Source organism: Chelonoidis abingdonii, chromosome 11, assembly GCF_003597395.2.
Source record: "Chelonoidis abingdonii isolate Lonesome George chromosome 11, CheloAbing_2.0, whole genome shotgun sequence".
NCBI classification, from domain to species: Eukaryota; Metazoa; Chordata; order Testudines; family Testudinidae; genus Chelonoidis; species Chelonoidis abingdonii.
The window spans coordinates 1,632,656-1,648,215 of record NC_133779.1 but is presented as its reverse complement, the minus strand read 5'-3'; the positions used below and the strand labels follow the sequence as shown (position 1 = coordinate 1,648,215).

The window sequence follows — 15,560 nt, the reverse complement described above, 5'->3', positions numbered from 1 at the left end:
TGGATGGAGGGGTGTCTATGGGCAGGAGGGATGGATGAATGGGTGGTTGGATGGGTGCCTATGGGCAGGAGGGATGGATGGATCGGTGTCTACGGGCAGGAGGGATGGATGGAGAGATGGATGGAAGGGTGTCTATGGGCAGAAGGGATGGGTGGATGGGTGTCTATGGGCAGGAGGGATGGATGGAGAGATGGATGGAGGGCTGTCTATGGGCAGGAGGGATGGATGGAGGGATGAATGGATGGGTGTCTATGGGCAGGAGGAATGGATGGAGGGGTACCTATGGGCAGGAGGGATGGATGGATGGATGGAGGGGTGTCTATGGGCAGGAGGGATGGATGGAGGGATGGAGGGATGGGTGTCTATGGGCAGGAGGGATGGATGGAGGGATGGAGGGATGGGTGGATGGAGGGGTGTCTATGGGCAGGGAGGGATGGATGGGCGAGTGGATAGATGGACGGATGGCTGGATGGGTGGATGGCTGGAGGAATGTCTATGGGCAGGGAGTGATGGATGGAGGGATGGATGGGTGGATGGATGGAGGGGTGTCTATGGGCAGGAGGGATGGATGGATAGATGGATGGAGAGGTGGATGGAGGAGTGTCTATGGGCAGGAGGGATGGATGGGTGGGTGGATGGAGGGGTGTCTATGGGCAGGAGGATGGATGGGTGGATGGATGGAGGGGTGGGTGGAGGGGTGTCTATGGGCAGGAAGGATGGATGGAGAGATGAATGGATGGGTGGATGGAGGGATGGGTGGATGGAGTGGTGTGTCAAAGTTAGACTCAGGACTCACAGTTTGTCAGACCACTCTGTTTATTAGCACAGCGCTCTGCTAATACACCCCGATAATGTGAGCACCATACAAGACACAAACTATCTTATTTATACAGATNATCCTCCATCCATCCCTCTATTCATCCCTCCACCCACCCACCCATCCCATCCTCATCTACCCCCCCACCCATTGTTTCCATCCCTCCATCCACCCAGCCAACCCCTCATCTCCTCCTGGGCCCCATAGACACCCCTCCATCCATCCCTATCCCTCCTCCATCATCCACCCTCATTCATCCCTCCCTGCCAGATTCGACATCCTTCACCCACCATCCCTCCATCCCTCCACCCACCAATCCATTCCTCCTGCCCATAGACACCCTCCACCACCCACCCATCCGTCCCCTCCATCCCCCTCCATCCCTCCACCCACCCAATCATCCCCACCTGCCGCCATCCCTCCATACCTCCTGCCCATAGACACCCCTCCAGTCCACCCATCCCTCCAGTCCATAGACACCCCTCCATTCACTCCTCCATTCATCACCCATCCATCCTTTCCGTGCCCATAGAACAACCCTTCCACCCACCCCGCCATCCATCACCATCCATTCCATCCTCCTGCCCATAGACACCCCTCAATCCATCCCTCCATCCGTCCTCCATCATCCACCCCTCATTTATCCCTCCTGCCACTATTTGACATCCCTCCACCACCCATCCCCTCCATCCCTTTCCATCCATCCATCCCACAATCCACCCTCTGGCCCATAGACACCCCATTCCACCACCCACCATCCCCCCCACCCATCCCCTGCCCATAGGACACCTGTGGAAAGTAGAATTAATTATTATCTGTAAAAAAATAAGAATGGGATTAAAGAAATGTTGTCTTGCACCTTAAGCACAAAAAAAGACAACGAAAAAAATTGTTGGAATTGGCAATCAGGGTCAGGAACACAACATTAGCAATAGAACAATGCACCGGTTTAAGGGCCAATTGGGAAGTATGGCCTTAGATTCATACCATCAGTAGGACGCTGAGAATACTGCTGGCTGAATGTCGCAGGGTTTTGCCTGTCTGTTGCTTTCTTTGTCCCTTTGTCTCAAACTCCTGCCCTTTCCTCCTGTATTAAATAAGATAGTTTGGTCTTGTACGGTGCTCACATTATCTGGGGTGTCTTAGCAGAGCGCTGTGCTAATAAAACAGCGTGATCTGACTAACGTGAAGTCATCTGGTCTAACTTTGACCAATTTGGAGGTTCCCCGAGACTGGCAACCGTCTTCATTGCGGCTGCTGTGATTTCCTGACCGTTTTGTAGGATGACCGTGGCAGCGGACCTTGGCATTGGCCGAGCGTCCTTCCACTAGAGGAGAAAGGTTGCACAGCCACAGTGAGGTCACGCCACTCGAACCTGTTGGTTCACACTCTGTGCTTGTAGGGCATCCCGGGATCTGAACAGGATCTGGTCACGTAATTATTTTCTGTGTCGTTTGTCGACTGGGATCTGGTCCTGTCTCTGTGTCTATCCGTCCCTACTTGTGGAGTGTTTTTGAGTCTGGTGCCGTTCTCTGTCTGGGATCGCCGGACCAAGGGTCCTGTCCCCGCGGTCTGAGCTGAGTGGAATTGCACAATCGCAAGCCGCACCGCGACTTGGGTAAAAACCCTGTGTGAAGAAGGGCAATTGAGCAGTGCTGTGGGCTCCTTTTGTGATGTTGCATTGGGCAAATTTCCTTCTTGTGTGACTGGTGTGTGAAGTCCTCCTGTATGGGGTAACCAGACGTCTAAGTTGGGACATCCCGAAAGGAACGCCGGTTATTTTATGTATTTGATGGGTCCAGACGCCTGTAAAAAGGGTCCGACTCCAGTAACAATTCTGGAAAAATGGTCATCGACTAACTCCGGCGAATCCCAGAACTCAGTGGCCACGTGTTAAAATCTTGGGAACAAAGCCGATGGACGGTCTTAAGGACAAAGAACTCGGCCAACTAAACTAAATTGCGTAGAGGAGAGGTTAATTGTGATGCAGTGGTGGGCAAGAGGCAGTCGTTAGGTGGACAAACTTTCAAACTTGCCTTCTTCAAATTATGTCAATATAAGTTAACAAGCTATTATAAAAAGCGCTCCTCTCCCACCACCCGACGATGGCGCTCCCCTTTCACCCCGTTCTCCAAACCCCGGGATCGATCCAGACGCCCGCATACTCCATGCTCATTTTGTAACAAGGACAAAAAGCCCGATTGGTCTGTTCCCCTTTTGTTGTCTGCCTCAAAACTGAATTGCCTTTAGTGTGCCATTACCAATTCAGGCAAGGGTGGTGGTGGCTCTCAGCCTAGCCACACAATCCTCTCTCGCGCGCGTTTACCTATTGTGCGCACTTCCCTCGTATCGATAGTGACCACTGGCCACGCATGCAGTGAGTGTCTACTCCCATCTGTTCACCTATCTACACGCCCACGCATAGCGCGCTACGATGCACTGTGAACAGGACCACCTTCTCACGTGTGAGAACGGCTGATACATAGTCCGCGCTGTCGCCTCGCGCGCGCTCTCGAATCTGAGCTCACTCTATCACATCGCAGGTGGCGCGCGCGCCGACATACTCACTCAGTGCAAGGTGTCAATTCTGGGACTATAACAAGTGATTTAACGGAAGAAGTGAAAAGTTAACTCTAAGAGGCTGGAGAGAATTAAAGCAGTTAAAACTGTTGTGGTACCGGGACCCAACTGTTAAAGAAGGACCATGTTAAAGAGAGTAGAATCTTGCGTTTCTTGCAGCCATCTTGGAGGGAAATGGGCCCTTTTCAGTAGAGTGCCTAGTATTATCCCTATATGTCATACAGCTATGCAAAAAACAAAGCAGTGTGAGAAAAAAAATGTTAAGAAAAGGAAAAGTGTATGTATGCTATTTGTCTGTGGAAATAATGTAAAGTTCTAAGATTTCTAAACCACAACACATCTGGTTTGTAAACTCTTTTCAGTGTGCTCTCTCTCTCTCTCTGTTTTGTTTTTAATGCCACTAAAAATTCATTGACTCTTTAATTCAAAGTATATGCAGACACTGACAGACCTTTTGCAGCCCCAGGAATTAGTCTGTTTGGCTTTGGATTTCGCATTTACACCTAGGTACTGATTCTTACACATTTAAAATGTTTTTAAATAAAAACCAAGTCATAGCGCTCGCAAAAGGGCAGTCAAAATCAGGAAAATAGGAAGATTCTGAAGTCTTCTGTTTGGTGTGCGTTGGTTTTTGTGTAACAATAGCAGATAGAGCTGTAGTGAAAGAATAAGAAGGATTTAACAGTGAGCCCTCTGAGCACAGCAGAGGTGAGGTGCACAAAACCAAACGAATCATGTTAAAACTGAGCCTAACATAAGCTCTTGTCTGAAGTCAGACTTCATTTATAAGGGTACATGTAAAACTCTGTAGAACAAAAGAAACGTTCACTTATTGTTAAAAAGTGAATATGGGCTAATGTTTTTTGAAAAGTTTATAGTATAGAGAAAAGAAGGTGCATGTTCCCCTCGGACATTGTGCAGTGTATTCATTGTAGAGGGGTAAAGAATGCAAATGAACGTGCGCTGATTAAACCTATTAGGGCTCCAAAAGAGCTGCAACAGGCTGTGTTTTCTTTATTCAGTCCCTGTGTGTTTAAGACAGAGCTCTGAAACTCTGCTGTGCTCTTGAAATCCAAACCAAGCCTTGTGTTGAGGCAAATTAGCTAACTATAAAGGAAAAGGTGAAGAACTGCCAGCACAAAAGAAGCTGCCAAATAAGCATATACCTGTGGTCCAGCAAACAAATGCCTACATAAAAAGCATGGCTTACAGATTATCTTTAAGAGATTTTGATGCTAATGTATTGTTAATATAAACAATTGAACTAAATTAATGTTCGTAGGTACCCCTGTAACAACTAAGTGTGTTGATTTTGCGAAAATTCTTTAAAAGTGATATGGTAACTGATGCTTCTCAGCTAATACAGTGGAATAAACTTAAAGCTTAACCACGCAGGAAAAACATTACCAAGCGTGGTCTTGCTATATAAGAGGAAAACGTTGAGGTACACCACCTCATGAATTTAATAATAACGTGGAATATTCCCATAACCCTTAAAAATAAGATAAAGAGCCATTAAAAACCTGCCTGCCTTAATAATAACAAATCAAACACAACAAAGAAAGACACGAAAATATGGGGGTAATTCCTCGTTTATGCGCAATCGAGCAAGGGGTATTGTACGAGAAAGGAATCTCTTTTAAGTCAATAATCAAATGCGCAGGCAAAAGGTAGAAAAAATGTTATTTTGTCTTTCAGATAATCCTAAACTACTATAATGGGCTATGTGTATGTGTTAATTCTTCGGGAACGTGTTAGCCACGCCACCAGAGACAAGTGTAAAATGTAATGTCAGTACTGGTTATCCAATAATCACAGTTACATTTGCCACAACAACAACAAACAGTCTCAGCTCACTGTAAGCACTATCTAGCTGAGTTCTCTACTGCCCAGCCTTGCACTGCAATGGCACAAACAGTTAGCACAAATAATGTTACTTACCCTAATTGTTTTTGGTGTTTAAATTGTATTGTTTCATTGAAATGTTTCAATGTGCTGTGTGATAAAACAAATGTGTGCAAGCTAAAAGCCACAGGCCGAAATACACCTCCCAGTATTTTCTATTACGGTAGAATAAGAAGTGACACTGGCGATTACTAATCTTAGTGTCAAAGCAGGAACTCTCTCGTTTTTGGATGGAGGAGTGGATGGATGGATGGAGGGAGGGAGGGGTGTCTATAGGCAGGAGGGATGGATGGAGGGGTGGATGGGTGGGTGGGTGGAGGGATGAATGGAGGGATGGATAGAGGGGTGTCTATAGGCAGGAGGGCTGAGATATCTGGATATCGAACCCGCTGTTTGTTGTTGGACAGTGCCTGAGCCTAAATTAACCCCCCAGCTGACCTCGTTCCTTCCCCTGATCGTCCACACTGGCCCGTCGAGTGACCCCATGTCTGGGAAGGGAGCAGCTTCATCCCGCTCACGCTAGCAAATACTGAGACATTTCAGCGGCTTTTGTCCCAGTTCTGCTAGCTCTTGGCCCTGGCCCCAGCAACCCGTGACTCCCCATCAGGCTCCCCCTTGACTTGACCCTCGGCGTCCTGCTTGGCACCAGCCTCGCTGTGCTCAGCTTTTCCTGGCCATTATCGGACAGTTCTGTGTACCAGGCCAGTTGGACTTTGGTGAGTCTGCAGCGAGTGGAGGACGGGGCACAGCTCATCCTGCTCGCTGGCCTGAGCGAACGCCCTGGCATACTTCAGACCCCTCCAGCTCTGAGCATCGGCCCCTGCACCCTCCTGGCCCGCCTCAACTCGCTTTTCGTGCAGGGCGGAACAAGAGACACAAAGAAGTCGCTGGTGGGTTATGGCGAAGCTGGGGAGATCTGGCCTCACACGCCTCCTGAGCACCAGAGGCTTTCACAATGTTGACAAACAAGGAGATAATTAGTGGACACGTGACTGGTGGCTTAGAGAAGTGTTTGCCTAGGGCTGTTATGCAATGCAGGAGGCAGGGCCAAACCCGACCAGGAGTAGATATATGCGAGGGCTTTCCAGGCTGGTGAACCGCACTGGGGAAGTGACTCCACGCACCATGGAGCTGGCTGGAGCCATCACCATATTCCTGGGCATCTATGTGTCCTGCCTCCTCGTCATCTCCGCCTGGAGAAAGCAGTCGCGCTACAAGAACCTGCCCCCTGGGCCCACTCCCCTCCCGCTGATCGGGAACTTCCTGCAGATGAAGGTGGGAGAAACCCTGAAATCACTGGAGAAGGTGAGTTACCGAGAGCCGCTGCAAGCCACTCGCAGCGACTGGCTCAGGAGCCAGCTCTTGGGGAGACCATCTCATTTGAAAGTCTGTCTGTCTATCCCTATATATACACCTGTCTACACTCCTTCTCTGCGTCTACCCAGCCCCAGACACCCCATCTCTGCGTCTACCCAGCCCCAGACACCCCATCTGTCTGTCTGTCTATCCCTATACATACCTGTCTACACGCCGTCTCTGTGTCTACCCATCCCCAGACACCCCTTCTCTGCATCTACCCAGCCCCAGACACCCCTTCTCTGCGTCTACCCAGCCCCAGACACCCCATCTGTCTGTTTATCCCTATACATACCTGTCTATACCCCATCTCTGCGTCTACCCAGCCCCAGACCCCCCTTCTCTGCGTCTACTCATCCCCAGACAACCCATCTCTGCGTCTACCCAGCCCCAGACACCCTGCCATCTAACTCTGTCCAACGCAATGTCTATCTATTTAATCCCCATACACCCCATGTCTGTCTATCTCTATATATACCTGTCTACACCCCATCTCTGCGTCTACCCAGCCCCAGACACCCCATCTGTTTATCCCTATACATACCTGTCTATACCCCATCTCTGTGTCTACCCATCCCCAGACCCCCCTTCTCTGCGTCTACTCATCCCCAGACAACCCATCTCTGCGTCTACCCAGCCCCAGACACCCTGCCATCTAACTCTGTCCAACGCAATGTCTATCTATTTAATCCCCATACACCCCATGTCTGTCTATCTCTATATATACCTGTCTACACCCCATCTCTGTGTCTACCCATCCCCAGACCCTGCTTTTCTGCGTCTACCCATCCCCAGACAACCCATCTCTGCGTCTACCCAGCCCCAGACACCCTGCCATCTAACTCTGTCCAACCCAATGTCTATCTATTTAATCCCCATACACCCCATCTGTCTGTCTATCCCTATATACCTGTCTACACCCCATCTCTGCACCTACCCAGCCCCAGACACCCCGTCTCTATGTCAACCCAGCCCCAGACACCCCAGCTACCCATCCCCAGACACTTCTTCTGTGCGTCTACCCAGCCCCAGACACCCCATCTCTGCATCTACCCATCCCCGGACACCCTGCCATCTAACTCTGTCCACCTCCGTGTCTATCTATCTATTTAATCCCCATACACCCCGTCTGTCTGTCTGTCCGTCTATCTATGTATCTATCCCCAGGCACACCCTCTAGCTCAGGGGGAGGCAACCTATGGCACAGGTGCTGAAGGCAGCACGAGAGCTGATTTCAGTGGCACTCACACTGCCTGGGTCCTGGCCACCGGTCCAGAGTACTCTGCATTTTAATTTAATTTTAAATGAAGCTCCTTAAACATTTTAAAAGCCTTTTTTACTTTACACACAACAATAGTTTAGTTCTATATTATAGACTTATAGAAAGAGACCTTCCAAAAACGTTAAGATGTATGACTGGCACAGGAAACCTTAACTTAGAGTGAATAAATGAAGACTTGGCACAGCACTGCTGAAAGGCTGCTGACCCCTGCACTAGCTAGTTAACTAGCTAACCACTCCCTAGCCCTCTCTCTGCCTAGTTACATACCAGCCACCATAGATACCATGCGCTGTCTCTGTGTCTTTCTACGTAAATCCCCACAGCTATGTCTGTCTCTTCAATGTGAACACACTCTGCATTCAGATCAGTTGTGTCTCGGCCCCTCGGGGGTTCAGTCCCACATGCACTGAATGAAACGGAGACGGTTCCATTTCTCAAATTGCACCTGGCCCGCCAGAGGTGCGGGGAACAGATCTCTGCTGATCAACTGCTGTGTTGCCCCAGTATGTGTTTCTGAGGCTTCAGCAGCCACCAAATCAAGCACCAGGCCTGTGCCAATGGACGTCTCTTTTCACTGCTAAGAATAGCACCGAGTGTGTTCGTGCAGCGCCTGGCGTGGCGGGGTCCTGGTCCAGGAGACGGGGTTTGCAATACAGGTCATAAAGGATAATCATGGGGTGGGGAATAAAAAGATTTTTGTGGCAAGATTTCCCAACAGAAAGTTGAGTTTTCAACCAAGTTTAATTGTTTGTGGAAAGGTCGGCTCTGCATGAACGTTGCCGGAGTGGGGGGCAGGAACACAGGGGTGGGGGAAGGAAAACAAATAATTTCAGCTGAAAATTAAAAATATTTTGGTTTCCAGAAGGATTTGGCCCAATATATATATTTAGTTTGTCAATTTTTGTCAAGAATTTTTCCATTTTCGGCAGTTTTCAGGGCAAACTTTTTTCAGGTTTTGGCCAAAAAATATTCCATTTCAAGCCAAAAATGTTTCTGTTTTCAGCCTAAATGGTTTCTGGCTTTGGCAGGGTATTTTGGGGGAGAGGGCTAGGGGTGGGGAGGAATTTTCGGTTGTTTTTTGTTTTTTTGACATTTTCCGTGGAACTGGTTCCCATTTCCCACTCCACTCTGATCACCTTTCCCGTACAGCTGAGTGCGAAGTATGGCCCAGTGTTCACTGTCTATTTCGGGTCCAAGCCTATCGTGGTGCTGTGTGGGCACGAGGCAGTGAAGGAGGCACTGGTGGACCAGGCCGAGGAGTTCAGCGGCAGAGCCCACATGCCGACTGTCGAGAAGAACTTTCACGGCTTTGGTGAGGAGCCGGCGAGATGCAATGAACCTCCCCAGACTTACAGGGGCAGATCCCTGGCTGGGTCAAATCGAGATAGTGGAATGATGCCAGCTCCGGAGCTGGCCCACTTCCAGCATTTGCTGACATGATCCCCAAGCTGATGGGTTGTAGGACTTCTGGGGGATCAGGAGAACAAAGACCCCCCATGCTAAAGTGTTCCCGCTTCCTGAGCGTGAAGTTTGTATGTTTCACGGGGGTGGGGGAGGAGATGGTTTCCTTTTAAACACATATGGTCCTATCACATCATTGTGTGCCCAGATTCGCTGCAAGCTTTGCACCAACCAGCCAATGCAACCCCCACCCCCCCCAGCCCGATTGCACCCCACAGAAGAGCTGGCTTGGTGCATTTTTGCATCACTGGATCAGAGCTGGGACCTTCTCTTTGCCACCCTCCCCCTTGGCCCGCACCATGGCACTTGGCTCATTTCAATGGCCGTTCGTCTTCCTGGGCTGAAACCCCTCGTCTCCCTCCAGGGGTGGTTTTTGCCAACGGGGAGCGGTGGCGGCAGCTGCGCAGGTTCTCCCTGACCGTCCTGCGGAACTTCGGCATGGGGAAGAAAAGCATTGAGGAGCGGATCCAGGAGGAGGCTCAGTTCCTGCTGGAAGCCTTTCGAGAAACAAAAGGTGACTCAGCGGAGTGGTGCCCCCACCGCCCCCTGGGGATCGGCTCCAGCCCAGGCACGACCCAAGTCCCGCTCAAGCCCCAGTTTGAGGATTTACCCGGTGGCAGGGCTGCTGGCTGCCTCTCTGCACAGGGATGAACCTCACCCGCTTTGACTTTCATCCACGCGCAGAGTGAGGTTAAAAAACCAACCACCGGGCACAGTTAGTCTGGAGCAAAGACGACTGGGGGGGACCTGAGAACAGCCAGGAAGGGCTGTTACCAAAGGACAGGGATCTGCTGTTCTCCGTGTCCACTGAAGGTTGAAGAAGACGTCATGGGCTTAATCTGCAGCCAGGGAGATCTAGGTTAGATATTGAGGAAAACTTTCTCACCCGCAGGGGAGCGAAGCCCTGGGACAGGTGAGAGGAGGGTGTGGGGTCCCCGCCACTGCAGGTTTTTAAGAACAGGTGGGACAAACCCTTCTAGGGCTGGCCTAGGGTTAGTCGGCAGAGGGGGCAGGAGTAGGTGACCTCTCGAGATCGCTCACCCCATGGCATCGTAGCAGTGAAGGGCTGGAACGACTCGGGCAGATAGATCTGGATTGAAAGGTTGTGTAGCATACGGGACACCTCTGTACCCCCCGTGGCGTTTCTGTGTGGAGTCACAGATTCCAAGGGGAGGAGGAACCACTCCAAAGATTCAGTCTGACCTCGGGCATAACACTGGCCCGAGAAGTCCCCGGAATGATTCCTGTTTGAACTGTTATGAAGCATCCGAGTCCGCTCCTAAACTCCCTTCATGTTGGCTGCTCCTCTTTCCCCAATGACCGCACGACCCCTTCTCCCTTCTCTCCCCTCCTGCGCCAGCGGAACCTTTTGACCCGACCTTCTTCTTGAGCCGGGCTGTCTCCAACATCATCTGCTCCATCGTGTTTGGCGACCGCTTTGACTATGAAGACAAAGAATTCCTGTCCTTGCTGCAGATGATGAACAAAAGCTTTAGGGAGATCAGCACCCCGTGGTCACAGGTATGTCCTGCTAGAAATGAAACGGTCGGTATTTTCATTGCATGTGGGTTACTGCAGATAACTGTGTTCTGGGCCACCAGAGCAAATGAAGAGTAATTTGAAAGACTTCAGTGAAGGTACTCCAGATTCACCCCGGCGTGACTCCAGATTCACCCTGGCGTGACTGATAGTCTGGCTCTGGGGATGCACCAAAACCCGTGCTCTGCGTGTCTCTTCTCTTTCCAGTTCTACGACATGTATGCGAGTTTCCTCAAATACTTCCCCGGCCCTCACATGAAAATCTACTACATACTGGAAGACATGAGGAAATTTATTGAGAGGAGAGTGAAGCAGAACCAAGCAACGCTGGATGTCAATTCCCCCCGGGATTTTATCGACTGCTTCCTGATCCAAATGGAAAAGGTACGGTGCTCTGGGAGCTGAGTGAATGGCTCAGATGATCTTCGAGCAAACACAGCGCTAGGGGCCCCACGAGTCATGCAATTTTCACCCATAACAAATACCAGGATCCCCCCACCCCAAAACAGCAGCAAAGTGATTTTGCAGAGTTCAGACAGGAATCATTGTGCAAATCTGTACTTTTAAGACCAGCTCTCCTATGGCTGTGGAAATCCCCATGCTGAGGTTTCAGCCTATGTTGATTTTCTCCAAGGAAAAGCAAAACCCTTCCAGTGAATTTAACATCAAGAACTTGGAGCTCACCACGCTCAACTTGTTCTTCGCTGGCACGGAGACCGTTAGCTCCACCCTGAGATACGGGTTCCTGCTCCTGATGAAACACCCAGAGGTCCTAGGTAACTAAGGAACATTCATAAGCAGTCGCTGAATTGCATGAGTCAAACCCCGGGAGAAGTTTGCAAAAGGCCCATGCACCATAGTTAGGGCATGTCTCCACTGAGCACTAAGCCCAGATTGGTGGGACTTTGGCTTGTGGGCTTGGTGTTTCCAAGCCCGGGTTTGAGCCTCTTCCTGGGTTTGCTGGATGCAGGTCTCCCAGCCGTGCTAACCCGGAGATCCTGCTGTGGGTCTGTGGCTTTGGGCTGCGTCCGCTCTGCACAATGCCAGGGCTTGGACCAGAGTTACAAAGGGCTGGGGCTCTGACCCCACCCCCAGCAGGGTCCGAGGACCCAGGTCCTGAGCGCTTGCTGACCCGAGTCAGACTGATTTGCAGCTGGAGATCAGTATCATTATGGGGAAACTGAGGCACGGAGCCTGAGGTCAGCGGCAGAGCCGGAAAGAGAATCTGGGTCTTCCATGTCCAGTCCAGGGCTCTTCCCTCTAGGCCTTGGGGGTCCCCGCTCTCCTCACTCCTGAGCAGCTCCCAGGAGCCGCCGGGCCGGGGGTAAGCTCTGTCTGTGGCGGTGGCAGGGAAGATGCATGAGGAGATCGACCAGGTGATTGGCCAGAGCCGCGTCCCGGCCATCGAGGACCGGAGCCAGATGCCCTACACCGATGCCGTGATCCACGAGATCCAGCGGTTCAGCGACCTGATCCCCATGGACGTGCCCCACATTGTGACCCGGGACACCCAGTTCAGAGGCTACACCATCCCCCAGGTGAGGGGCGAGTGGGCGGGGGGCGCAGGGGGGAGTCTGGGTCCGATTCTCGGCAGCTGACCCCATTGGCAGTTACCCGAGACCTGCCCACTGAGCTGCTCTGTTCCTGCGTAATCCCAGCGTGGGGGCAGAGAGGGGAGGACATGCCCGGGGGGGACGGCTCCCACCCAGCTCGTCTCGTTCTGACCACCTGACGCTCTGCTCCCAGGGCACCGAGATCTACCCCATACTCAGCACTGTCCTGCGCGACCCCAGCAAGTTCAAAACCCCCGAAAGCTTCAACCCCAGGAACTTCCTGGAGGAGATGGGGCAGTTCCGGAAAAACGACGCCTTCGTACCCTTTTCTTCAGGTGAGCTGCCTCATCCGGACTCCTCCATCTGTCTGTCCATCCGTCCCCAGACACGCTGCAGTGCCGCTAATCCTCACTCCTCGGCCTGGCTGTCTGCTCGTCCGTCCCCCGACACACCGCACAGCACCCCTAATCCACACTGCTCTATCTATCCCCACAGCCCCCTGTATCTATCTATCTATCTATCCCTACACACCCCCGTATCTATCTATCTATCCCCACACACCCCTGTATCTATCTATCTATCCCGACACACACCCTGTATCTATCTATCTATCTATCCCTACACACCCCTGTATCTATCTATCTATCTATCCGCACACACCCCCATATCTATCTATCCCCACACACCCCCTGTATCTATCTGTCTATCTATCTATCCATCCCCATACACCCCTGTATCTATCTATTCCCTGCACACACTCTCTCTCTCCATGCACCAAACACTGTGGAATCAGAATAATGATTGCAAAGCTCGACCTCCCCTCCACATTCCTTCCTCGCACTAGGAATCCCGTCCGTGTGAGCACTGGGCGGCTGACAATCCGCACTGCTGCTCCCAGCATAAGCCGGCCTCTCCCCGCCTGCCCACCCCAGCGCATCCATGCGGCAGGCGCGTGGCTCACTCCCCACCCCGGTGCCCTCCCTCTTGTCTCTCGTAGGGAAGAGGATCTGCCTGGGCGAGGCGCTGGCCCGCATGGAGCTCTTCCTCTTCTTCACCACCATCCTGCAGCGCTTCACGCTGAAGCCCCTGATGGCCCCGGAGGACATCGACACCAAGCCACTGGAGAACGGCTTTGCCAAAATCCCCCCCTTCTACCAGCTCTGCGTGGTCCCTCGCTGACGGAGACAGAAGGAGACGAGGCCCAGGGAGGGGCCCCAGTCTGGCTGAGAAACCACAGATGCCACGGGCATGAGCAGCATATCAGGCCTGCTTCTCAGTTCCCCCCTCCCTGCGCTTGGTTTAAAGTAACTTTAAACTCCTGTTACCTATTATGGACTCTGTGTGGCCCTGGTGTCAGTTACAGCAGCCTCGGGGCTGCTCTAACTCACGCTGGGGGAACACAGAACAGCCCTGTCCCTGTCCTGCCCCCGTGGGCCCCGGGGGGCAGAGAATAACCACAGCACAGTGCTCTCTGGCTGTGTCCCAGATCTGCCCTCTGCACCTGGGGCTGGGAGCAGTGTGGTGGGATCAGGGCCCTCACACCGGTTGAAGGCCCTTGTACAATGGGAAGGGGGGGATCTTCAGGGGCCCAGCTGGCACTGATGTAACTGCATTGCTTGGAGTTATGTGAGTGAGAATGAAAGCCGGGGCTGGGATCTCCTTCAACCCAGGAGCAGGGATCTCGTGGGAACACAGACCGGGCTGCGCAATCCACACACAGGAGTGACATCGCGATACCAGCCTACGCCCTGGTGCAGACAGCGCGAGGTGGAAGGACAAATTCTTCCCTCCACCCAGCGAGGCCTCTCGGGCAGGGGGATGAAATCCGCCAAAGGGAGCCCCCTGCTCAGCGCTGCTGTGTCTCCACGGAAGCCTTTCAAGCAGGCCTGGCTGGAACACCTGGGCTGTCGGAACAGCTCCAGGGGTGATTAGCAGCTGACGTAACCCAAACCCATTAACCTGCTCCCGGACCCGGGTCGGCTCAGGGAGGCAGCTGCATTGTCGTGCTCTGGGGCTGGAAAGCAGGGAACCCCATTGTGTGCCCCCGGCTTGAGATTTTAACGCCATTTCCACTTGACGTCTGCTGAGGCAGACGCTCCTGGCGGGACTCAATGAGACGTCCCTGTGACGAGGCTCTCAGCCGTTACTGGATGTTCTCCTGAAAATGTGCTGGGCTTGTAATGACGGTGATGCTTCCTGCGTCCCCCGGGGAAGGAAAGCTGACCCTGCGCTTCCTTAGTTTGTATTCATTCGGGGTTTGCTTGTAACTGCTTCAGCATCCAGCTTATTAAAGACCCTAAAAACATGAGGTGGTTGCAAAAGAAGCTTCCGAGAGCACTTCGTGCATTGGTTTGTGTGCTTGCTTGTTCACACCCCTGCCTTGTTATCTCCCAAGCGGTGGACAGCTAGATATGGGGATGGAGGGATGCATGGATCTATCTGTCCATGCCCTTACCCCACACCTCTCTCTCCCCCCATACAGGCCCGTCTATCTCGCTGGACTGGCTGGCGCGGGTTTTCGGATTGTTGGTAGTGACCAAACAAGACCCCGCGGCCCAGGTTTTTAAAGGGTTTTAGGTGTTGCAACATCTAACAGCTCCAGGGGAGTCTCATTGTCAAAAGGGATTCAGGAATTGCTGCAACACCCAAATACCTTATAAACTTCTCCCTTTGTCCATGAAACAATAGGTGTTGATTTAATCACCTGCAGTATTTGTCTTTTAGCCTCAGACCTTGGGTTCGTTTACACAAAGCTAATCCAAGACTTCAGTGGCTTCTGTTTATCTTTTCTCGGGTTACTTACTTTTCTATTCTGGGGCCAGACCGGCTTTGGGCAGATGCTCTGGTGACCCTGGCTGCCCTGTGCTAGGCAAACAGCAGCTTCGAGACTCGTTATGCAACTGGGCCCTGCCTTCCTCCCTCAGTCCAGGGTCATGGTGGGATCCGGCAGGTGGAATTTTCCAGCCTCTCGAGAAGGGTGGGTGGGAAACACATTTAAAGAGCCAACGGAGCCTCATGGCAGCGTGGCCGCTCCGCAAAGCAGGATCTTCGGGAGTGGCAGGTTTCC

The 15,560-nt window shown here is 52.0% G+C and overlaps 1 protein-coding gene across 1 annotated transcript; it reads left to right on the top strand.

Annotated features, from left to right (window-relative positions):
• The first annotated feature begins 6,334 nt into the window (after positions 1 to 6,334).
• On the top strand, positions 6,335 to 14,504 carry LOC116833872 (cytochrome P450 2G1-like). Its single transcript, XM_032795644.2, has 9 exons — positions 6,335 to 6,607; positions 9,090 to 9,252; positions 9,766 to 9,915; positions 10,762 to 10,922; positions 11,148 to 11,324; positions 11,575 to 11,716; positions 12,291 to 12,478; positions 12,687 to 12,828; positions 13,491 to 14,504. Exons 1-9 carry the CDS (start codon positions 6,335 to 6,337, stop codon positions 13,670 to 13,672), a joined length of 1,578 nt encoding a protein of 525 aa, XP_032651535.1. The 3' UTR covers positions 13,673 to 14,504.
• Positions 14,505 to 15,560: the final 1,056 nt, after the last annotated feature.

Excerpts from the sequence above, each read along its gene's own strand:
- LOC116833872 (XM_032795644.2), top strand. The coding sequence starts at position 6,335 with ATGCAGGAGGCAGGGCCAAACCCGACCAGGAGTAGATATATGCGAGGG. Across the intron at positions 6,608-9,089 it reads CCCTGAAATCACTGGAGAAG|CTGAGTGCGAAGTATGGCCC; the intron begins GTGAGTTACCGA and ends TTTCCCGTACAG. Across the intron at positions 9,253-9,765 it reads GAAGAACTTTCACGGCTTTG|GGGTGGTTTTTGCCAACGGG; the intron begins GTGAGGAGCCGG and ends GTCTCCCTCCAG.